General features: G+C 56.6%; 2 protein-coding genes across 6 annotated transcripts in view; one reads left to right on the plus strand and one right to left on the minus strand.

Moving 5' to 3' along the window:
• Positions 1–3954, plus strand: part of RBFOX3 (RNA binding fox-1 homolog 3) — an 80659-nt gene extending 76705 nt beyond the window's left edge. For 3 of the 4 annotated variants that reach the window (XM_029212128.1, XM_029212125.1, XM_029212127.1), the window contains exons 10-11: positions 189–267; positions 2089–2238. In XM_029212128.1, coding sequence (XP_029067961.1) covers positions 189–267; positions 2089–2133 — 124 coding nt within the window. In that variant the 3' untranslated portion in view covers positions 2134–2238. Of the gene's footprint in view, positions 1–188; positions 268–2088; positions 2239–3877 lie in introns of those variants that run through there. The other variant, XM_029212126.1, reaches the window with a different exon arrangement.
• Positions 3955–7955: 4001 nt separating this feature from the next.
• ENGASE (endo-beta-N-acetylglucosaminidase) lies at positions 7956–16567 on the minus strand. 2 transcript variants are annotated; one of them, XM_029212741.1, is made up of 14 exons: positions 16439–16567; positions 15700–15767; positions 15353–15554; positions 14210–14358; positions 13254–13411; positions 12603–12751; positions 12175–12340; positions 11184–11287; positions 10745–10853; positions 10375–10565; positions 9859–10007; positions 9300–9408; positions 8915–9029; positions 7956–8717 (listed from the first exon to the last, which is right to left on the minus strand). In XM_029212741.1, the coding sequence occupies exons 1-14, from the start codon at positions 16558–16560 to the stop codon at positions 8298–8300; spliced, it is 2211 nt and encodes a 736-aa protein (XP_029068574.1). In that variant the 5' UTR covers positions 16561–16567; the 3' UTR covers positions 7956–8297. The 2 variants fall into 2 exon arrangements, with proteins under 2 accessions (XP_029068574.1, XP_029068575.1); XM_029212742.1 differs by having other exon boundaries at positions 7957–8717; positions 9300–9405.
• Between the last annotated feature and the right edge of the window lie 6781 nt (positions 16568–23348).

A 23348-nucleotide genomic window follows, 5' to 3' on the forward strand; every position in this document is an offset into this window, starting at 1 on the left:
CAGGGTCAGCACTCGCTGGACGTGTTCAGAGGGTGACCGGCTGTGTTCCCTCCAAACAGGCAGGAAGAAGAAGGGGGCGTGCAGGGGAGGGAGGGGCCTTGGGGCGCCGTCTGGGAGGAGGCAGGAGACCTGCTGGCCCCCCAAATGCCCCATTGTCCACACCCCACCCCCTGTGCTCACCTCCCCAGTTATGGCAGAGTCTACGCAGCTGCTGACCCCTACCATCACACCATCGGCCCCGCGGCGACCTACAGCATTGGAACCATGGTAAGGAGGCTGGGGCCTGGCTGCCCTGAGCCGTGACGAGACGGCTCGCGCTGCAGCCAGGTGTGTGGCGGGGGGCGGGCGAGCGGGCAAGCCCTTAGGGGAATGACCCAGCCCTTGGCCTGGTGCCTGGAAGACAGAGGCCTGGATTTGAGTTGGGGGAGGACTTGCCCCTTTGTGCCCTTGTGGAATTAGAGGGAGGCAGGTCTGCCCAGACAGTCGGCTGCCCAGTAGTGACGTCTGGTCGTCTGGGAAGCATTCTGGTGTGGCCCGGTTTTCTGAGCCCTGTAACGAAAGTCCCGTCCGGGCCTTCCATTCCCCTCACCAGGAAAACCAAACAAAACCCTCCGGCAGAGGCTCCAGAGGCAGGCAGGGCCTCCACTTCCCCTCATGTGGGTGTGTCCGTGCCATGGTCCCTCTGTGTTCTGTCACCCCCTTGCTGTACCTTTTCTCACATCGAGGTGGGGAACAAGGGCTACCTGCTGTTTCTCACCCAAGGCCCTGCTCCGTGGCCCGTCCGTGGCTCCGGCTGAGTCTGCAGGCCCTCTCCTGGGGAGACGGGGCCTCTGACCACGGGCCTGGGGCGGGACGGAAGGGGCGCACTCCTGGGCTTGATGAGGCCGGAGGTGTGTGGGCCAGTGTGTGTGTGTGTGTGTGTGTGTGTGTGTGTGTATGGCCAGCTGTTGACACATACAGCCCAGCTCACTCTGTACCCCCAAATCTGCTTGCAGTGGACACCTACCTCCCAGGCCCATCCCACCCCCAACCCCAGGGGGTGTTACTGTCGGTTTTTAGCTAGCTTGGCATCCAGCATCAAAGATGAAAACATTTTTGCGCGGGTCAAGAGGGAGGAGGTTCAGAGACAATATGGATTTTTTTTTCATCTCGCTTGTTTTCGATTACTCCCTCCCAGTTTTTGTTTTGTCTTTTTTGATGTTTAACGAGCCTCAGACATCCCAGGCAGCCTGCAGTGACTGCTGGCAGCCATGGGGCCCAGGCCTCTGGGTGGGGGGCCCACACCCACTCCTGGATGGAGGCCCCAAAACCGTGGCTTGCAGGCCCCTTGGCTCCAGGATCGTAATTCACAGAGGGTTCCCTCTTTTTTCTTTTATTGATTTTTTTTAAGATTTTCTGTTTTTTCCCCCAACTTTTCTTCTCTGGCACTTGCCATTTTCTTCCTTTTTCTTGGGAAACTGGTGGGTAGGGCAGGAGGTTCCTGTGCAGGCCTCCCTGACCCAGGGGAGCCCAGGGGCACCGGAGAGCAACAGTGCCAAAGGCCTGTCCTCCCAGCAGGATGGAGGAGGCGCAGGGACCCCAGAAGGCCCCACGGAGCTGGGTGAGCAGATGCAGCCCCTCCTGGTAGAGCCAAGGCCCTGGGAACCCTGACAAGAGGTCCCTCCACCCTCCCGTGCCTGGAGGGGCTGAGTCCTGACCCCAGCAGCCCCGCTGGGCGCTGAGGAGGTGGGGCTTTTGCTCAGACCTGCCCCCCAGATTACAGATGACAGAGAAAGCGGGCAGGGAAGGGCCAGGCCTGAGCCAAGACAGTGGCCGAAAGACATCTCAAGCCTCGTTATCCAGAAGCACTGTGGCTGGTGACCCCAGCACCTCCCTGACCCCAAGACCACCACATCGGAAACAGGCCCAGGGCCCCTCCTGCTGCCATGACAACCAGCACCCATTCTCCCCAAGGCAGACCATGAGGCGGGCAGAAAACGGGATTTAGCTATTTCTCTTTTTGTTTTTCCTTATTTTTTTTCTTTTTGCTTTTTCCCCCCCTCCCAAAAGGCGGTACTGATTGGCTGTTTTTCATCTTTGATGTTGCAGGCTAGCCTCTGCCGAGGAGGGTACAGCCGCTTCACCCCCTACTAGCAAGAGGCCCAGCCCCTAACAGCATTCACACTGACTGCCTAGCACACACCAAACCCAGCAGTCCAAAACCAGGCACAGCCACCAGGAGGACAGTGCGCCCCTCCCGGTCAGCGACACGCGCCGCTGACCTCTGCGACTCTAAGTCCATAGGTTTTACCTCCGGCCAACTGGTCTCCCCCACCACGATGGCGTGTGTGTCTTTGACCCTGGTCACCCCCGTATGTCTGAAACCTTGGTTCCTATTTTGACTCTGTTGACGTTGTGCCCCCCCCAAGCCATTTCAGGTACAGTATGCACACAGTGGGAGGGGCTAGGCTGGCAGAAGACCCCTCCCCGATAACTAGCAATAGAGCCCGAGAGGGCCATGCCCACTCCCCATGCCCCCGGGCTACAGAGCCACGGAAGACGCCAGCCCGGCCTCCCCAGGAAGCCACCCCAACCAGTCTGGGCCAGAGCCCCGGCCCCTCCCCTGGGGTTCAGGAAGCAAGGGGCTCCCGTTTGTCTGCCTCAGTCGGTGGGTTCCTAGCCTCGACAGTACTCCTCCCTCCCCATCGTCACCCAGCTTATCGCAGGAGTAAGTGTCTCTGCCCTCTGTCCCCATCCAGCTAAACTAACATTTCTGATTAAACTTTACTGATGTTTCCCGCTGAAGTTGTCACAAGTCGTGCGGGAGCCCCACCAGCCTCAGGGGTTCCTTAGCCTCTGTTATAAGAAGGGAGAGCGTAGGGAGAAATTTCCCTGCCCCAGAGCCCAAAAGCGGTCCAGCCCTGCAGCGCCCGAGGGCCCTCCGCTCAGCCTGTCTGCCTCACCGCCCACAGTCTGTCCTCTCCAGCCACAGTTTTGAGATGGGGTCCCTGCCAGCCTGGCACCTGGGTCTGTGCAGCGCCAGAGTGCAGCACCATCTCCCCTTCCCCAACCTGAAACGTTCTTATCCAGGTACATTTCCGGAGGGGGAGTCTGAGTGAGAGAGCAGGGGAGGGTGGTGCCTGTCCTCCGGACTCCCTGGAGGAACAGTGCCCAGCATCCACTTGCCGTCCCGAGAGGCCTGGGGCTTAGCTCTGCTGCAGGGCTCTGGGGCCTGCAGGTGAAGCTGAGACAGCCGCGGGAGCTTTTGGAAGTTTTATATGCGGCCCTGGTACCTCTGCGACAGGAAAAAGTGGCAAGGACCAAGGAGGCCCAGGTTTCCTATGTGCCAGAGCTGGGCTTCCAGGGGTGTGGACGGCCAGCTAGAGGGTGCAGGTCCCCGCCAGCCAGGGCGTGAGCCTCCGCCGACTCCACCAGCACATCTGTCCTGGCTGGTGGAGTGGGCAGGTCACACGCAGGGTGCCCAGCCAACTCACCACCACTGCCCAGAGCACCTTCTCAGCTGCCTCATTCCAGACCCCCACGTGGCGCATGCAGCGTCATCCACCCACCACGCCCTGACCTCTGCCCTCATCTGCGCCGAGCAGCCAGACCCTGCTCACCCAGGTCTTAGCGGAGTCCGACCGCCAGCTGCGCTCATCCCTGCTGCCCTGTTCTGCCCCCACCACCAGCCGTGCCCTCTCTGCCCTGGAGGCCGGAGGTCTGCATTAAATTCCCTTACGCAAGATGAGGGGGCTCCTGAAGCTGGGAGTGGGGCCGGTTTGGGGGCGCCTCCTCTCTTCCCTCCTGGCACCCGGGGTCCCGGGTCCCGCTGCCCCGGCAGCACGCCTGGCCGGTGCTCCTGTGAACTGCAAGTCGCGCCTTTCTGTTTCTGTTGTAGTGAAAGCTTCCACCGTTTCCTTCTTGGACCATGAAGGGCAAAAACAAAAAAACACAAAAAAATCACAAAACAAAAAACAAAACAAAAAAAGATGTTCAGATCCAAGCAGCAAAACAGCCAACCAAACCGAGAAGCATCCACCGCGTCCGAGTCCGCGAGCCCGCGAGCCATCGCACCACAGCGAGGGAGCAGGTCCGCGGCCCCCGGCCGCCGGCAGCGTGCTGGCAGGAGGGAGGCGGGAGGGGAGGGACTCCGTTTTCTACCACGTCTTCCTTCCGGGCCCCACTCGAGGCAGCGTGGGCCAGTGGCGAGCGGCTGCAGGCCCAAGCAGGAGGAGTGGCCAGCAGGACTCGACCTTGGCTGCCGACTGTGCCAGCGGAGGGACGGCTGGGCGGGCGCGGGGACGGGGGCTGCTTTTCATCTCGGGGCTTCGGCTGTGCCCAGTCACCCTGTGTCTTGCGCTCTGGGCCCCGGCTACCCCTCCTGCCGCGCCGCCAACACCTGTGTCCTGCGAACCTGGGGAGGAGTTTGCAGCCACTGGAGGCTGTCCAACCAGCAGCCCTGGGGTCCGACCTCAACACCAAGGGCTGATATGTTTCCAGAACTACAGGGCACCCAGGCCCCCTCCCTCCACATGAGGGGGCTCTGGCTGCCCAGCCAGGGGTGAGGACCTTGAGGCCGAGGTCTTGTTCTGACTGGTCGTTTCTGGTTCCCTTTCTGGAGAACCTGGGCCTGGTCCAGGAGAGAGAAGGTCAGCCTCACGCTGCAGCTGGGAAGAGCCCTCTGGCCTCCGCCCTGCAGGGCCCAGTCCTGCAGAGAGGAACAGAGGGACGGGCCGGCACCTGGCTGCACGGCGAGGGTTCGGGTCACGGTGCTATGGGTCTGGACGGCACGTCCAAGCAGGGAGAGCCAGGGGTGGGGGAAGGCCTGGGCGGTCCGCAGCCCCCTCCCCTGCTCCCGGCTCAGGTCCTAGAGTCGTGGGGGCAACAGACGGCAGGCAGCAGGGAGGAGCCGCTGGCCAGGCAGGGAGAGCTGGAGTCGGGGGAGCAGCAAAAAACAACAAAAGATGTAGGCTCCCAACATGGCTCCACTGTCTCACGAAACTTTAAAAGGAAAAAAAATACACCTCACTTTATATTTAGCATCAGCTCCTGAAGCTACTGAGATGAGGCTCCTTTTCTATTCCCGTTGTACAGAGCCCCGCCCTGCCTCCGGCTTCGTCCCCTGTACAGGCCCCTCCACCCTCTGCTGTTCTCGACCCTTTTCTTGCAGCAGCTCCACCCCCGGCCCTGCGCCCTCCCACCCCTCTCAACCCCGGGACTGCAGCCAGGCCCCAGGCTTCCTTTCTTACCATTCTGTATGCTTCCAAGGTGTGACCATTCAAATCAACCGCATTATTATTATTAAGATTATTAATAAAGATTTTTCTTCAAACCAGGACAACTCTTTTTGATTTGCCAGCTCCCGGGCACAGAGGGTAGAGGGCACAGAGGACCAGGACGCCCACTGTGGGTGGCCCCAGGATGGGCAGCTCCTCTCAGGAAGCCAGATGGCCAGAGGGGAGTCAGAAGACCCTATGGGAGACAGTCCAGAGCCCCCATGCTCTCCTCCAGACTGCCATCTCCCCATCCCGTCCCAGGAGTCTGGAGGTAGGGCTCACACGTGCTCCCCGCAGCCTTGCCCTGTCTACCCTGCGAGCAAGGTCTGTGACGTTACCAGCAGAGTCTGGGGCAGAAGGGCCCCCCGGCCCCACCAGCTGCTGAGTGGTGGCCGCTCCACATGTGTGCCTGATGACCGGTGGGGCAGACATCTGAATACAAGAGGGCCAGCTGGGCAGTTGAGGCTGGTGCTCTCAGGGATCTTGCCCACACCACTGGCTCTGCCTGTGCGCCAGGGCCCAGCCGTGGTCCCAAGGAAAGGAGCTGCCTGATGGTAAGCCCACTGCTCCACCCCGGGTGTGAGTCCCCAGCCCCGGCGCAGTGGGGTGGAGGACAATGGCCGCCATCCTCAACTCCCAGCCAGAAGAGGAGGGAGAGCTGGGAAGGGAAGCAGCAGAATCCAAACCAAGAGCCTGAAAGCCTTGGGCCGGGGGCTGCGATGGGGGCAGGCTCCAAACCCGAGACGCGCTGTCTGCCCCACGTCTCACCAAGACCTGCGTTCTTCATTTTTCACAGCGTCGGATCATTTATTTCGGAGCGATTACACACGCCAGAGGGGCACAGGCTTAAACGCCGACATATTATTTTCCTGCATACAAGCCTTTACCGTCGGTGGGACTGGGGACCGTGCTCTTGGGAAGCTGGGGCTGTGCGATCCCGCAGCACGCCATGCTCTGCTAAGCCCCCTTTTTTCTAATTGCTTGCGCGCCAGACTGTGAGAAAATAATTGCCACTATAAATTTTCCCTCCTTCTCTGCATAAAATACTCGGAAAACCAGCACTTTAAAAAAAAAAAAAGCCTCCTGAAATAAGAGCAGCGGGGCATGACAGCTGTGCTGCCCACTTCCGGGTGCCCGGTCCTGCCCCCCACCCGACCCCCACCTCTGGGAACTGGAGTGGGAGGAGCCAGGAGCCCCCACCCCAGTTCCCCCAAGTTCAAAAGTGGGGGGGGATTCAAAGCATGCCAGGGGGAGTCAAGGGAGCGGTTCCCCAACCCCGACAGTCTCCTGACGCTCCAGATTCACAGGGAGAATCTGGGGTGCTGGGAGACCTGTTCAGGGTCAGCCAGTGGAGGTGTCTTCCTGGCCCACAGGAACCCTCTTCCCCCCTCTCAGACAAACCTATTCCCATCCTGGGGCTGAGCTGGGCCACACGCCTGGGGCATGAAGAGTAAAACGTTCCCAATTAGGAAAGACGTAGAACCAGAGGTCCTGCGTCGGGCTGGGAAAAGGGCACGTGGGCACTCATGAAGCAGGGCAGGTGGAGACAGAGGCAAACGTCGGCCCCGGAAGGAGAACCCCTCCGTGTCCTGCGGTCCTCTCCGAATTCCGAGGACCAGGATGGATGCTGTGTGGCTGCACTGCCGCCTGGCGGCCACTTCCTTCACTTCGGCGTAAAAATCAAGTCTGCTGACCCTGCGTGACACAGGGGGCCAACCCTCCAGCTGGGAGGTCACCCCAGAGGGTCCTGGCCCTTGGCATCGTCCACATCGAGTAGCACAGGGGGAGGACAAGAGGAACAGGAAAGTAACCCCCATCGTTGGCCTATGAGGCCTGGGGGTGAGAGACCCCAAGAACGAGGGGCTGACGGCCTTCGTCAAAGGGTCAGGGCACAGCCCACTCAGGCCTGGAGAGGGCAGGGGAGCAGGGTTACCCAAGGCTGCGGGGTCAAGAGACCCCTCCCGGGAAGCCACCGCAGCGGCCCAGGTGTCAACAGGGGAGCTGTGTGGCTGGAGAAACCATCTCTGGCTCGCCTACCCGCCTCCTCCCCGTGCAGAGCGCTGGGCAGAGGAAGGAGGGAGGTGTGGGGAGAGAGAAGGAAGCGGGAGGAAGGGGCCACAGTGGGGCGGGCCGCCGTCCCGATGCCTTGACGCTCTGGACTAACACCTGCTCAAGGGAGCGGCGGAGCCGGAGGGTGTGACGGAGGCGGCCCAGAGCCCGCACCCAGGGCTGGGGGGCTGCTGGGTGCCCCCCGAGGGCCTTCCTGGGCCCTGCCCGGCCTCCTGCTGCCCGAGCTCACTGGGCTCACCAGCTTGCACCTACGACCCGGAAGAGACGAAGCAGGACACAGGGCCGATGGGAATGCTCGGAAGTGGCTCTGGCTCAGGGGGACGGTAAACTGGGAAAGCCAGGACACGAGGTGGTCTGGCCCGGGTGCCTGCCCTGCCTGGGGCTGGTGTGACCTGGCGCAGCCTGGCCTGGGGCTCCCATTCCTGGGGAAGAGGTCTCCCGCGGACACCCTCTCAGCATTTGCAGGGGCCACTGTTCCTGAGCTACTGGCCCCACCCCACCCCACTGCTCTCCTCCCCCATCGGGGCCCCTCTATCTCATTCCCACCCTTGGAAGCTTCTCAAGGCCCTACTCCGAGGCCCTCTTGCCACAATTAAGCTCGCTTCTAATCGTCCCAACTGCAGGAATAAAAGGTCACCATTGTCAGCATAAGCGTCTTTCAGCCTATTAGGCAATTCCCTTTATGGAATGTTCTAGACTAAATTTTCCCAAATCTTTTCACTTGTACCCGGAAACTGTATACTACGGAGAGGGATTAGACAAAAAGGGGGGGGGGTTCCATTCACCGCTGGAATTATCAACTCAGCAAACTGACTTCTCAGTTTTCCTATCCCAATGCCCCAACGAAGAGCCACAGCCCACAGCCTTCCGGGGCCCGTGATCTTCTGGCCCAGCTCTTGGGACCCGGGCCTTCCCCGCACACGGGAAGAAGTCTTATCCTTGAGGTGGGAGACTCTGTGCTTTAATGGTCGCTCATGTGCGGGGCGTGGAGTACAGCATGGCCGCCCTGCCCCACTCAGCCCGCGGCACCAGAAACCCCTCCTTGGGGATGGGCTCCACCAGGAACTCCACACGGCCATCCCGGCCAGGCTCTGCAGGTGCCACTGCTAGGTCCACTATCCGATACCGGTTGACAAAAGCCAGGCCCAGGAGCGTGGGCCTCTCTGGCTCCGACGGCGCCCTGCAAGGAGAGTCGCCTCCTGACCCTCGGCAGCAGTGGATCCGGAAGCATCGGACGTGAGGGGGGAGGTAGGCCCAGTGCAGAGTACAGCTGAGCCGGAGCCCAGCGGGGCCGCTCTCCCCCTCGGAGGCGGCCGGCTGCCAGCGCACCTGCGAGACAGTCACGGCCTGCACCTGAGGCAGAGGGGTCAGCAGGCTACTGGCATCCACCACCTGCCAGAAGAGAGAAGGCTCAGCACGGCCCGAGAGCCCAGGGCTGGTCGGAGGGTGCCTGGCCCTGCAAGGTCCACCCCCCGCACCTCTGCCCCAATCCCCCCGGGCCAGCGGAGGCAGCAGGGGGGCGCTCGGCCTCATCTGCAGCTGGACAGATGCCCCAGCCGAGCCCCAGCCGGCTCCCTGAGATGCCTCACCTGGATCTCTCCAAGGCGACAGGCGAAGTTCTCCTCCTCCTGGCTGCCCGGAGGCCGGGAGAAGTTAACGAAGAGGGCCTGCAGGAGGCAGCCCCGCAGATTCACTTCGTAGCAGCTGGGAGAGGCAAACAGGCCGGTCCCAAGGGGCCTCAGCTCGGCACCTTCAGACTGGCTGCTCAGAGGCCCCGAGCCACAGGGAGCTCCATCCCAAAGTGGATCCTGCGGTCTTGTGTCACTGAGCTGCCTGAAATCCGAGGGGTCGGCCCAGGGCCCCTCCATTCCCGCCAGTTCTGGGGTTTCTCAGTGGACGGTCCCTCACTCTTCAATCCCCACCCCAGCGTGGCCATCCCTGGCGGGGGATTCAACAGGAAGGGGAGGGACTCACCGCTGGACCCAGCCCCCGCTGAGCTGCTGGCCGCAGCGGCCCACCCATTTGGCCAGCTTGGTTGGGGGCACCCGGAGGGGTCGGGGACTGCGTCTTGAGCTCGTTTCTGCTGGGGCAGGAGACACAAGACTTCAACAAGGAGAGTCCAAAGGAAACCGCACTGGGAGGTGTCACTGAATCGGGAGCCGGGGGCCCAGCAAGACTCCCTGGTGGCCCCAGGTGCTCTCGGCCCGATGGGCTGAGGCCTCAGGAGAAGGGGAACAGGGAGGAGAGGAGGAAAACTCAGGGATGAATGACCAGGACTGGCCCGTGGACATCCTCGCTCTCAGGGCGCAGCTGGCACGAGACCCCCCATGGGAGCACACCTCCAACCCGCACCGCAGGGCCACAGCCCAGAGGTTCCAGCTGAAGGGCGAAACTCCCTGTCCAGGCCTGGACCACAGCAGTGCCCCCAACCCCAGCTGCCCCCGCACCCCATGCAGCTTTCTAGCTTCCTCCTCCCCGAGACGTCCCCTGAGAAGGCAGAAGCCTGTAAGGAAGGAAGGAGCCATCCCCTCACCGCTCAGCGCCGAGATGCCTCCCACGTGACAGCTGCCTGCGTCCCCCGTGGTGAGCTCCAAAGCCACCCCCACAGCCGAAGGTCCTTCTAGCTTGTACACCATGGACAGGAAAACCTTGGGCGGCACTGGGACCTGCAGGGAGAATAACCTGGAGGAGGAAGGTCCTGTGATGAGAGGCCACAGGGAAACTGCTGGGAAGCGGGACTGTTCCGGGTCCCATCCGCCAACTTCTCCCTCCAGGATGGGGAGGGGGAGCGGGCTGCCCGCGAGGCCAGCCTCAGGTCTGCGAAAGGAAAATGCACACAAGAATGTGCAGGTAGCTGACGCTACTCTCCTGGACACTCAGAAGCGGTGAAGATGGTAAACTGTATGTTGCGTGTTCTTCACACAATAAAACAAAACCCCGGCTCTGTCCTCACTCTGGCCTCTGCTGCCCACCTGCCCAGTTAGGCGACTGACATGGATGATGGGGGAAGATGACAGGCCCTACGTCTCAGCCCCACTCACTCACCTACCTCACAGACACGTTTCCAACCTCGGGCGGAATCAGCCCCCGGATAAGCAGAGAGCTGCCCCCGTTCCAGGCGTCTTCCAGGCAGCAGTGCATCTGCACCCAGCCCCGTCCGTTCCCTTCCAGCCTGTGCTCTCCAAACAGGGGCTGGATTTCCTGGGCACTCAGGTGGTACCAGGGCCCCACGGCCTCCTCCTGAAGAAAGAGACAGAAGTGGAGGGAGGGCAGGGGGCAGACGGAGCCGTCACGCCCAAGGCCCCCCCCACCGGTCCCGGGTGAGGACCAAAGATGAGAGAGAAGGCAGCCCCTTCGCCAACATGCGGCACATCCGGGAAGCCCCTCGCCCCCGGCCACCCAGCACGGGACCCACGCACCTGGCCATAACAGACTCTTCGAGTCCCCATGCCCAGGCAGAAGGAAGTGACAAAGGGCAAGGAGCAGATGCTATGTGTGGGCAGATAGCGTTCCAGCAAACTCCAGAACCTGCGGAGAGACGCATGAAGGCTCAGGTCCACAGAGGGCTCCGCGATGCCCTGAACTCACTCTTGCGACTCCAGTCTTTCTGGCACCCCTTCCCGAGTGACCGCAGCCCCCCACTGCAAGCCTGCAGGAAGTGGTCCCTCGGGGTCCCCAACCTTTGTCCTTCCTGCGTAACTAACTGGTCTCCACGACCCCCAGGAGCAGCCAGGGCAGCTGAACCCCTTGCCCTGCCTTAACCCCACCCCCAGGGGAGCAAGGCCAAAAGCTGGCAAAATCACCTGAGACCCTCCCTGCCATTGGCCACACTCAGGTCCCGGGACACACAGGACTCACTTGTCCTGGTTCTGGAAGAAATCCCCCTTCTCCAAACACTCGTACACCCAGCCAGGTGCGAACAGAGCCACCGAGAACCCGTGCTTCCGGATCAGCTCCAGTGACTAGGGAGACAGCAGTCAGGGAGATGCCCCCGTCCCAGCAACCAGCGTCCACGCATGGCGATGGGGGGTTTGGGGAAGCGGGGAGCCTGGAAAGGGAGGCAGGAGCCCCAGCGCCACTCAGGGCGTTTAGGGCTCGCCCCTGCAGTTCTGCAGCTGCCCAGAAGAGGGCGCGGGCGGCGGGGAGGCGCAGAGCGGAATGTCCGAGGGGCAGGGGCCAGCACGGGGGGCGCCCACGGGATACACGTCTCTCTCTCACTACACTTCACACTATATTATCAGCCTCACAGGGGGCGGAGAGAATCTTCAGTTATTGGATTAAATGTATTCACTTAAAGCTTAATTAATGAGTTGAGAACGTCCCCACGGCGCCCGGGGACAGGCTGATTCCCCACTTATCCCACACCAGGTGCAGCAGCCCCCGCGGGCCCCTCTTCTCTTTTCTCACTGCTGACACCGCCTGCCTCGCCAGAAAAACCTCACTAGTTATCAAACCAGCAGTTCCCGAAACTGGGAGTTTCACCTCAGTCCTTCGCCCTGGGCTAAGGAAACACCAAAATATGCCCCCCGGCTTTCCTCTGAGTCCCCGTTCTCGCTTTACAGTGCTAGCTCAGTGCCCTGCAAAGCACGTAGTCCAAAAGGAAGTAAAGCTACAGGTGAGACCAGCATTAACACCTAGGTAAAAATGGTACCATCTGACTGTAGAAATGGGCTGCAAGGTAGGATTTCAGGGCAGACCTTGTTTCTTGGTGCTTCAGTTTCCCCACTCTGGGGAGGATCACCGCTGCCTCTCTTTCCCTTGAGGTGCAGATGGCAATGAAAGGTCCCCAAGGACAGCAGGCACCCGGGCCACTGCCACCACCTCCCCGGCCTCAAAGGCCACCACCCACCTTGTCCGTATGGAACCGGCCCCCGACGACATTGCCCCGGGCGAACACATCCACTCCCACATACACGTCGGCCAGGCGCTCCCCAGCCTGCCCCAGCATCCGCTCCAGATGTTCCTCCCGCCAGTTATAGTTGGTGAAGAGGCCATCGCAGGAATCGAAGAAGACCCTGGGGGCGGCAAGGGTGGGCTGTAAAGCCCGGGCCTTCTCCCCTCAAGCACCTGCATCCGCTCAGCCCACAGACTGCGGCCAGTAAAGCTGGGCACGGCCGGGCTGACCAGGCGCTCCTTCTCTCTGGTGGTGCTCGGGGTGTCAGACAACTCTGCCCGTCCCTCACCTTCCCCAAGACAGCCATGCTGGCAACACCTCCGGAAGGCAGAGGGAGCTCCTACCCCTGTCCAGGGGCCCAGGCCGCCCTCCTGCAGGCTCACCTGTTGTGCTCGTTGAGCTCATCCTGCCACGTGAGTTGCCCGCTGCTCACCACGCTATCATACCAGAGCACCAGGCCCCTGGGGACCTGCTGATGCAGCTGAGTGGTCAGGTACCGGAGGAAGTGGGGCACGTTCCCCACGGCGGCCAGCTGGAGACAGGGAAGGAGACAGACCTTCCGTGAGGCCCAGAGAGGTCTGTCGTGAGAAGCGCCTGGCACAGGACAGACAGGAGGACACTTAACCCCAGGAGCAAACGGGTCCTGGTCCCAGAAGCCCCTCAGCCCCACGGCTGCCGAGCAGAGGGTCCAGCCAGAGGTCCGACTTTCCGTTCTTTCTGAAGCAGGAAGGACATGGACACAGCAATCAGGAAACGATAAAACGCAATGAAAGGGGAGGGCGGCGTGAAGAGGAAGCCACACATGCGGCGCGAGCAAAGCAGAGGCCACCTTGAAGGAGCCAGAGAAGCAAAGCTCAGCGCGCAAGGTTTCTGGACACCGCACTGGAGAACATCCATCTCCCTGTGAAGAGGCAGAGGCGTAGGAGCCGGCTCCAACTGAGACGGAGGAAGTGCTGCCGTAGCAGGGACTGGCCTGATGAGGCCGAGGAGTGCGATGGAGGGTCCCCACGGGGCACAGGGGCAGGCGTGCTCACACTCAGAGAGTTCTCGATGTTGATCAGCCAGCCATCGAATCGGAAAAACTGGGCAATCAGGACCAGCTGACGGGCCACCGCCTGGTATGAGCGCTCGTCCCCAGCCAGGAAGGCCTCACAGAGCCGCTCCCCTTCTTTCCATTCGGTGATGAAAGTCCCTGTGGGACGGGAGAGAAACAAGGTCGGGCCCGGGGATCATTTCCCCTCTGACCCAGCAGTTCCCAAGGTGTGGTTCCTGCACGAGCAGCGTCACTGTCACCTGCAAACTTATTAGAATTTCAAATTCCCAGCATCCCCAGATATCAAATGAATCGGATCCCCTGGGGGCGGGGCCCCAAAATCAGTGTTAGACAAGCCAATAAATGATTTGGATTCAGGAGAAAGTTTGAGGAGCACTACTCTCCCCAGGGGTGGACCACCTACAGCCCGTATCCAGCCCCCCACGTCTTCGTGTAAAAACGGTTTTACTGGATCACAGCCCAGCCCATTTGTTTGTTTATTGTCTGTGGGGGCTATTGTCTCTCTGGCAGTTCCAATAGTGACCCAGTGGCCTGGAAAGCTGAAAATATTTACTATCTGGTCCTTTCCAGAAAAAGTTTGCTTTTGCCTGTCCTAACCCATCAAGGCAGGTAAGGAGCTCTACCCACTAAGAAGCAGCCAAAGCCCAAGCCCTTTTTTTTTGCGGTACGCGGGCCTCTCACTGTTGCGGCCTCTCCCGTTGCGGAGCACAGGCTCCGGATGCGCAGGCTCAGTGGCCGTGGCTCACGGGCCCAGCCACTCCGCGGCATGTGGGATCCTCCCGGACCGGGGCACGAACCCATGTCCCCTGCATCGGCAGGCGGACTCTCAACCACTGCGCCACCAGGGAAGCCCAGCCCAAGCCCTTTCATCACTGGGTCACCTGGAAGGTGTGCCAATGAGTCTGGCAGGGTTGGAGGCGGGTCCCTGGCTCTTACCCAGCACACAGACCCCATGCCTGTGGGCAGCGTTGGTCCAGCCTACCGGGGGGATGGTGACCGTGTGATGGCTGAAGTACACAAAGATGTCGATGTACTGCCAGTGGTAGAAGGAATAGGGGTTCTGCGCGGCTGAGCCCTGAATAAACCTAGTGAAGAAAGAGAACAAAGTCAGGACCCAGAAACAGACAAGGACACGACGACCCCACGGTGAAAAGAGAGGGCAATGGCGAGTGAGTGAAGATTCTCTTCGGTTCCATCCGGTCGGCGCTAATGGCAAGCTTGCTGTGAGCCAGGCCCTGCCTACTGACTGGGCTGAGAAGCAGCCCAGGCCACAGCCCGGACGTTGACAGGCTTGGTCGCAAGGGAAACGTTTTCACCAGGCCGCGCAGGTACCCCCCGCATGGGACCCGATGGACTGAGCGTGTTTAGCCTCAACAAGCAGACAAACACAGGACAGAAGGAAAGAGACGGGGAGGGGCTCATGCAGAGCTCCCGTGCCTGGGGTCCCACTCTATTCTGAGATCAGCAGCTCCCCAGGACACGGCCTGCCTGCAGGTAAGGTTGGGGTTGACAACCACGTGAGCTACACCTGAGGTTACATCACCCGCCTCTGTCTGTACCTTGATGGCCAGCTCTGACTCAAGCCTTCCCAACAGTCGTCATGTCCAAGATTGTTTTATGGACGCTTAAGATCTCTAAGCTGACCCCGCAGCAACCTGGAGGAAGTGCCCCCGGCTGCGGGGGGGAGGGGGTGGAACGACTCCAGAGCCAGTGGGCCAAGATGGAAGGGAGCTCGAGTGAGGAGGATGAAGAAAAGAAATCAGCTGAAGAACCAAGTTTCTGGGCCAGGCCATCTGAAGAGGGTCCTGGCTGTGGTGCCCTCTCCAGCCTCCCAGACTTCAGGTGCAGGTAGTCCCCAGAATCAAACAGTTTCAGAGCTGAAAGAGGCAGCAGCTATTGCCTAACCCAGTGCCCTCTTCTTACAGACGAAACAAAGAGGCCTGAGTTCCTCTCCCAGGTGGTGGCAGTGTGGGCTGATGCCCCATCTCCTGACTCCCCATCCGGTGCTCCTTCTGCCACATGGCACGCTCCCGCCCCTCCATCCCCTCCCGCCAGGTGATGCCCTCGCAGTGTCCTCACTTGTCATCCAGGTACCCGCCCATCATGTCATGGCACATCAAAGTCCGGGGCCTCCTGCTGCTCAGAGGGGGCTGCCGACACTCGGGGGGCCCTAAGGCCACGTTAAAGCCGTCCTCCACGTTGGGCGTCCATGCCAAGAGTTCCTCCAGGGAAGACAAGTAAAAGCTGATGGGTTTGGTGGTGTCCTTGTCATAATATCGAACTGGTTCAGAGGAGGGAAACAGCGAGGCATCAGTCGAAATTATGGGATTAATAACAGAAAACTTGAGATGGGGAGGGGACAGCCCTGACCAGAAGCTCCAAGAGTGAACATGGACACAAGTGTTCAGAGCCTCGGTCCTTCTCACCTGGCAAAGGGTCTGGGGTAAAACTGACCACTTCTCGAAAGACTGCTTCTTCTTGATCCTCTTCAATTCTAAGCAAAGAAGGAGTTAAATTTCTTTTAAATAAAAGGGTAAAGAAAAAGAGCACTTTGAAGCCAACAGACCAGCCCGCGCTTAGACATGCAGGGGGAGATGGCCTCGGGCTTACATTTTTTAATGCAAACTATGGAAACGTGCCTTTGCCCATTCTGTTCCCTCAAACTGGAACACCCTTCTGTCCATTCTCCACCTACTGAAATCCTCCACCTCCTCAAAGACCAGTTCAGATGTCCCCGCTCCAGGCACCAACCCCTTTCCTGCCCAGCATGGGCACGAATAATCCTAATTACACACGCTGGCCTGCCCTGAGCAATTAAAAATGCCACGCTCGGATCCTCTGCGCAGATCCACCGCCAGGGGTGGGAGGCACGATCAACGCATTTCGCATGTCAAAGCTTCCTGCCAGGGCGCCAGGATTCCCAGCCTGGCCCGCTGCTGAGGTCGCATCCCCGTTCCGAGACTCTGTCCGTGCCTGCTGCTGTGCGGGCTGGGGCGGCGGGCAGGACCCGCCGCGGACAGGGGACTTGGGGGCCGAAGATTGCTGTCCTGCGCCTGGAGCTCCCAGCGCGCCTCCCGGGGCCTGGGCCGGGCGCCCATCGACTCTGGCCCCACTGCCCGGCCGCGGGACGGGGCCGCAGGATTCGCCCACCGGTCTCTTACCCACCTCCTCTGCGGCAGCCGCCTGCCTGGCTGGGGATCCCGCTGCTCCTTCAGGGTCGCCGGCGCCCGCAGCCGCCGACCCCGCCGCCGCGCAGCCGCCCGGGCCCGGGCGTCCGCGGCCTCCATGACGTTGCCCCGCCCGCGCCGCCCGGCAGCCCGGCTGCCGGCCAATCGCAGTCTGGAACCCGCCCCTGACACCGCCATCCGGCCAATGGGGACTTCTCGGCGCTGATGCCCCGCCCCGACTGGGCTCCGGACAGACTCCCGGCTCGCGCCATGGGCTGGCTCACCTGCCGCCGGGCCTTTGTAGAGGAGGAAGGTCTGGGGGCGGGGCCTGTGGAGGGGCGGGGCCGAGACGAGGGGCGGGGAGGGGGCGGGGTCTGAGCCCAGGGCTCCGGAAAGCACCTTCGTACCAGTTCTGGCCTCGCCGGCCTCCTTTTTCAGATGAGCGATCTCCCGAAGGTCACAAAGTCAGTAAATTGTAGAAGCGATATCTGAACTCTGTTCGTCTAATCCCTATTCAAAGATAATTTTCAGAAAAAGGTGAAATAATAATTCTCATTCAGGTATAAAAATAGACAAATGTTAAAGACTGTCCTATTCGTTAATCAGAGAAGGAACCAGACAGGTATTATAACCAGTTCAAAAGCGAATCAAAAAAGAGAGCCTTTTATAGATCAGGAATATTGAAATGAGAACGTTAATAGAGGCAGAATGAGTTTTTCCACAGGAGTGGGGGGTGGGCAAGATCACTGAACGTCTGGACAAGACAATTTACACGTTGTAAAGATGATAAAAAGCTAGAATCAGATTAAGTGGTACAAACTACTGTGTATGTATAAAATAAATAAGCTGCAAGGATATAGTGTACAGCACAGGGAATATAGCCAATATTTTATAATAACTATAAATGGAGCATAACCTTTAAAAACTGTGAATCACTATGTTGTACTGAAACTTATATAATATTGTACATCAACTATACCTCAACTTTTTAAAAAAGCTAGGATCAGATAACAGCAGGATGTGCAGTATGTAGACAATGCCTAGTTTCCACTGAAGCACAAATTTTTTTCTACACCCCCAAATCTGCAGGGCCCCAAGCGCACAGGGCCTGGAGGTATCTCAGATGTGGCACCTCCCCAGCATCTTGGGCACAGAGGGGTTCCCAGCGTGTGGAGTGTGAGGAGAAGCGCCTGGACTCAAGGCTGGGCCCCGCAGGGCTGAGTTTGGGCCCGCCCAAAGCGCCCCTCACCCAGCCCCCAACACCCCTTCGTACAGCCGGGAGTGTCCTGCTGCCCAAGCCAAGTTGAGTGGGCCTCTTTATTATCACTGCAGACTTTGAACTTTATGAGGCCCCAAGCTTCCATAAACCCTGAGAGTGGGGAAAATGACTAGGCTGTGGAATACGTATCCCGGCCATGCTGCAAGGGAAGACAGGGCCCTCGGGAGCAGGCGGCAGTGATCACAGGGAGGACAGGGACTGCAAAGCCCTGGGAAGTCTGCCTTGAGAAGGGGGCGCAGGGTCAAGACCCCCCTCTGGCTGTGCTCAGGGGAGTGCAGAAGATGTGGAGTCTGCATTCGATCTGCATTTAAGCCGCTTACCTGCAGCTTAATGGTAAAAATAAACTTGCCATCCTCAGAACTCAAACATAGTTCTTAGAGATTCCTTAGGGTAATGCTCAGTCTCTGGGGGGAAAAATACTCGGGCCTCCCTTCCCTGCTCCTCTTGGCAGTGTTGTCCTCTGGTCTGGGGGAGCAGGGAAGTTTAAGTCACCCTGCACACCCTCCCCAGAGCAGCAGGGAAGACTCTGGTCTGTGGCCTCTGCCTTGGCCCCTGCTTTGCCGCCTGCCCTGCAGGTCCCTGTGGATCCTGGTCTCAAGATCCTTGTCCTGGGTCAGGGCGAGCCTGGAGGTCCCCACGTTTGCCTTGAGCTCACGCTGGTCCCGCTGGGGCTCCACACCCCTCCAAAGCCTGGCTAGGCCCCCTAAAATCCTCACCTTGTAGTGTTTCCAGATAAAGTACAGGACACCCAATTAAATTTGATTTCCAGATAAACAACAAATGGAAACGGGACATGATTATACTATGCAATTCTTTCTCATTTACCCGAAATTCAAAGTGAACTGGGATCCTGAGTTTGCTAAATCTGGCAGCCCTACCTGTGAATCTTCGCTGCAGCCTTGCTGCAGAGCCCCCTTGCCCCGCCATGGGGGCCCCACCGACACCTCCTGGCTCTGTCCATGCCAGGACAGGAAGCCAGGTTGGCTCGGGAACCTGAGCCTGGGGACCTCCCCTGCCTGACCGACCAACTGTGCCACTGGCTTGGTGCTGTGCACCTCGTGTTTCCTGCACTGGCTGCCACGTCTGCCCCTCGGTTGGGCCCAGCAGAGACCTGGACTCACACCTGCTTGCTTTGCCTTCCTCCACTCTCTCCCTTCCGGCCTCCACAATCTCCCAGGGCCAGGAGCGAGAACCAGGTCACCTGCTCCACAGGCTTCGTTGCTCATATGCTGAAGCGTGTGGCAGCAACAAATTGTCCCCAATATCTCTCCTCCCCTTGTACTTTAGGGAGAGAAGCCCATGTTTTAGCTGGCAGCTGGCTGCTGGCTGCCCAGACGAAGACAACATCCCCAGCAGTTTAGAGGGGCCTGGCGAGCACGTTCTGGTTTCCAGATGAGAATGGAAGTCACACTTGCAATTCTGGCTGTGCCTGCAAAACAAAGGAACGCGCCCCCCACTTTTTCTTCCCTGCTTTCGGCTGGCGGTCAGGTGGGTGTGAGATGTGATGGTAGGCACTGCAGCAGCCGTCTGAGACTGTAAGACAGAAGCCACATTGGGAGGGCGTGGAGCATCCAGAGAGAAGGGGCCTGGCTCCCCCAGTGGCACGGACCACAGTATTGCCCTGGACTGCTGGTGTTTGAATTCCTATGTAAGGAAAATAAACTACGGTCTGATTTAATCCGATAGTTTTTTGGTAGCCGAATCTAACTACGACAGGGAGAGGACACAGGAATTTAGAAAAACCTCTCAAAATAAAAGCCTGCATTGCAAGGCTGTTATCGGTTTTTGTTTGTTTGGTTTTTGTTTTGGGGGGGCTTTTTCTTCAAAATCTTATCTTATTATTGTTCCTCAGTGCATTCCTTCTGCAGTAAATCCCACTTTCCCTTCACTCAGAGCGCTACCTCAGACCAGCCGGGTGAGAGCAAAAATCACATTAAAGACTACTTCTGAACTATCGCTCTGTATGGTCAGGCCCCTCAAGGTGGCTTGTTCTCTTGCTCTCTTACATCCCCTGCTCCACCAATGCCTGTTCCACCTGCACCCTACTCACCTGACTGACCTTCCTACATACTTGCCCCTGGCCCAGGCTAGATTGTTCTAGTTTTAGATCTGAACATCAACACGATAGCTTATCAAAGGGTCAGTGAGGGGTGTGCCCCTCTGCTTGTTCCCCTGGTAACTGACGAGCCCACCTGATGTCAATTCCCCCCTATAACTGGTAACCACCCCCTCCCCCTGGGAGCAAAGACGCCGCCACGTCCTGCCCGCCGTGGACTGCACACAGAATGGTGGGTTGTCACTCCAGACCTTGCTTCCGACATGTAAGCTCCCCGATCCATTAAACCATTGATGTGTCTGTCACTGACTCCAGGCTCTTTGGTCTTGAATCTGGGCCAGCACAGGGCTTGCAGGCCTGCATGGTGCAGCTCAACACACTCCCTTTTACAGAGTTCTCCTAGGTGCTCAGCGAAGACTTAAGGAATGAAAGGATGCTGGGCCCAGCTCCTGGCTCTAGCCACCCGCCTCACCTTTACACCCACTCGAGGCTGTGCCCAGGCACCTGCTTGAATGTCCTGCACAACAAATATTGAGCCCCTCCTGGTTCACGTCTGCCTGTGAGCACACACTCCTCGACAATCATGGCAAACCTGGGGTGCCTGCCCTTGCCGGGTCCCCGTATCATTATACCTGCACAACAGTTACATTCATTTTCTCCTTTTAAAAATTTAAAGCACTGCAGATGAAATGAATGTTCCCTTTAATCCACCTCCTGATTTCCTTGCCTCCCCTGTCCTCCTGAGACCCCTCAATATTCCCCCAGTTCTATTCGTTTGACCTGTATCCTTCCAGATGTCTTTATTTATTTATTTATTTATTTTGAATTTTACAAAATTAGCTTTATATACAGACAGAGCCATAGTGGAGTCTTTCAAAACACTGATATAATTTGCTATTAAGATTAGTAGGAGCGAGCACAAGTTATACCTGGGAGGTTATTCTAACAGACCTCAGTTGTCACATCTTGGGACGGCTATAGTGCAGATGTCTTTAAATACTTTGACACACCTGTATATATCTGGAACCATATGACATTGTTTGTGTTTCATAAAAATGGTATCGAGAGAAAGTGGCACCATATTGTACACATTATGCTGTATCTTGTTTTTTTTCACTCAGCAACATTTTTGAAATCAAGCCACATTGATTGAAATAGCTCTAATTCGTTTGTTTTCACTATTGTTTGCTCTGCTATCATTTTGACACATCAGTCTACTTACCTATCTACCCATCGGTGGACATTTAAACAGTAAACATTTGTTTGCTATTATTTTTTACATGTTAAAATGAACATATTTGTATAGACCGTTGGAGGTATACGTATGGTTAAGATGAACATATTTGTATAGGCCGTTGGAGGTATACGTATGGTTAAGATGAACATATTTGTATAGGCCGTTGGAGGTATACGTATGGTTAAGATGAACATATTTGTATAGACCGTTGGAGGTATACGTATGTTGTTTTTCTTTTTTCAGATAAAACAGGATTAGAGCTGCTGAGGGTGACAGCATGCACGTTTCCAGTTTTAAGTCACTAACAAGCTGCCATCCGAATGCTCCGTCACCAACATCCTCCCCAGTGCGGGGTAAATACAAGTTATTCCACAACCTCTCGAACACTGATGTTATAGAACTTGAAGATTTTCGCTCACCGGGTGGGTGCCCGTAGGTGTCTGGCTGTTGTTTTAAATTGAAGCTGCAGCTTTCCGTGTTGGTCAGCCATTTGGAAATGAGGTTTCTTCTGTGTCATACCTGTTGCGGGGGGGTGGGGGGTTTGCCCATTCCTCCTGTGCTGTCTTTCCTTCCTGTTGTGTAGGTGTCGCATATATTCTACATACGAATATTTTGCCTCTTACATACATAAATGGAACAAATATATGTCTGCCTATCTTGTACTATAGGTCTTTTAGATTCCCATATGGTCAAGTTTATTAATACTGTCCTTTGTGGCTTTGCTGTTTTCTTCTATTTAGGGGTGCTGTCCCGACGTGTCATGAAGATGCTTTCCTGAATTTTTAGTTAATAATTGTGAAGTTTAGTTCTTTGTTTTTTATGTCTACAACTTCCAGTTGCCTTTTGAGGGTAGGTCTTTAATATTTCATCTTCCTTTCTGCTTACTGACTTATTCAGATGTTTCTCTTTCTTCCTGGGCCAATTTTATGCTAATAAGTGTTTTCTTTAAAAAGTGTCCATTTCATTGAGGTTTTCAAATGTAGGGTATTAAGTCATTTCTAATCATATTTTTTGATCTCTTGGTTATGCGCGCTCTTTAATTTCCAGTGTTGTTTATTTGAGTATTCCTTCTTTTTTTCCTGATGCTTTTTTTTGTTGTTGAAGGACTGTCTATTTTATCAGTCCTTTCAAAACACAAGCTCTTCATTTTGTTCTATTTTTTGTTTGTTTTCTATTTCACTCATTTCTGCTTTTATTTTCTTTCCTGTTATTTTCTTTGGATTTATTTTGTTGTTCTTTTTCTGGTTTCAAAAGTAGACAGTGTGGTTCACTTACTTTGAAATCTTTCTTGTTTTCCTATAAATGCAGTTGAGGGAATACATTTCCCTCTGAGAATGACTTTCACTGTATCCAACAGCTTTCACTTTCAGTAAGTTCTAGATGCTTTGTAATTTCTGTTAGTGCCCTGCTAACTCATCCAAAACAATCCTCCATTTTGTTGCAGTAGAATTCATCAGACTCTTCTGTTACGATTAGTACTTTTGTGTCTTTTTCAAAATGTATTTCCCTACCCCCAACTCATGAGAATATGGGATACTCCATCCTCTGTTATTTTCTAGAAGCTTTATTGTTTTGCCCTTCCCCTTCTGGTCTACAGGCCACCTGGAATTATTTTTGTTTATAATGTGAGGGAGGAGGTCACATTTTATTTTATTTTATTTTTTAATTGAAGTATAGTTGATGTACAATGTTGTGTTAGTTTCAGGTGAACAGCAAAGTGATTCAGTTAAATATATATATATATATATTTCTTTTTCAGATTCTTTTCCATTATAGGTTATTACAAGATATTGAATATAGTTCCCTGTGCTATACAGTAGAACCTTGTTGTTTGTCTATTCTGTATATATGTTTTATTTTTTATCTATGTTTTATTTTTTATCCTATGAACCCTCAGTCATTCATGATTTTTGGAAAGACCGTCCTTTACCCCGTGCTTTGCACTGTCCCTTTCTGGAAAATCAAGTGCCCACACATGCTTGAGTCTGTTTTGGGCTCTGTGATATTGTGATTTATAATAAGAAATGTATGTTTGGTCTTCATTTCTGGCACAGAACTCCTAAAACCCTTGGAATTTCCTAAATGATAAGAACCGTAAAGGTGTCTTTTGTGAGTTATAACAAGCCCCTTTCAACCACAACAGAGTTCATGTTAATGAGGTGACTTTTGGGGAGCCCCGCCACCACTTGATGGAGGCTGGTTGCTAGGGAACCAACCTTGCTTAGAGGGTTGGCACTTTCAGTAGGCACACCTCCAACTCCGGGGAGGGGAGAGGGACTGGAGATTGGATTAATCACTGATGGCCAATCAATGTAATGAAGCCTCCTTAAAAACCC

The sequence above is a fragment of the Monodon monoceros genome, unplaced genomic scaffold (assembly GCF_005190385.1).
Source record: "Monodon monoceros isolate NGI ecotype Baffin Bay Population unplaced genomic scaffold, NGI_Narwhal_1 Super_Scaffold_9, whole genome shotgun sequence".
NCBI lineage: Eukaryota > Metazoa > Chordata > Mammalia > Artiodactyla > Monodontidae > Monodon > Monodon monoceros.

Bases quoted from the DNA above. Each gene is read 5' to 3' on its own strand.
- ENGASE (XM_029212741.1), bottom strand. From the start codon at position 16,560: ATGGAGGCCGCGGACGCCCGGGCCCGGGCGGCTGCGCGGCGGCGGGGT. The intron at 12,752-13,253 runs GTGAGCACGCCT...CCCTGTCTCCAG, and splicing joins ACATCGAGAACTCTCTGAGT to CTGGCCGCCGTGGGGAACGT. The intron at 11,288-12,174 runs GTGGGTGGTGGC...CTGTCTCCCTAG, and splicing joins GCCGGTTCCATACGGACAAG to TCACTGGAGCTGATCCGGAA.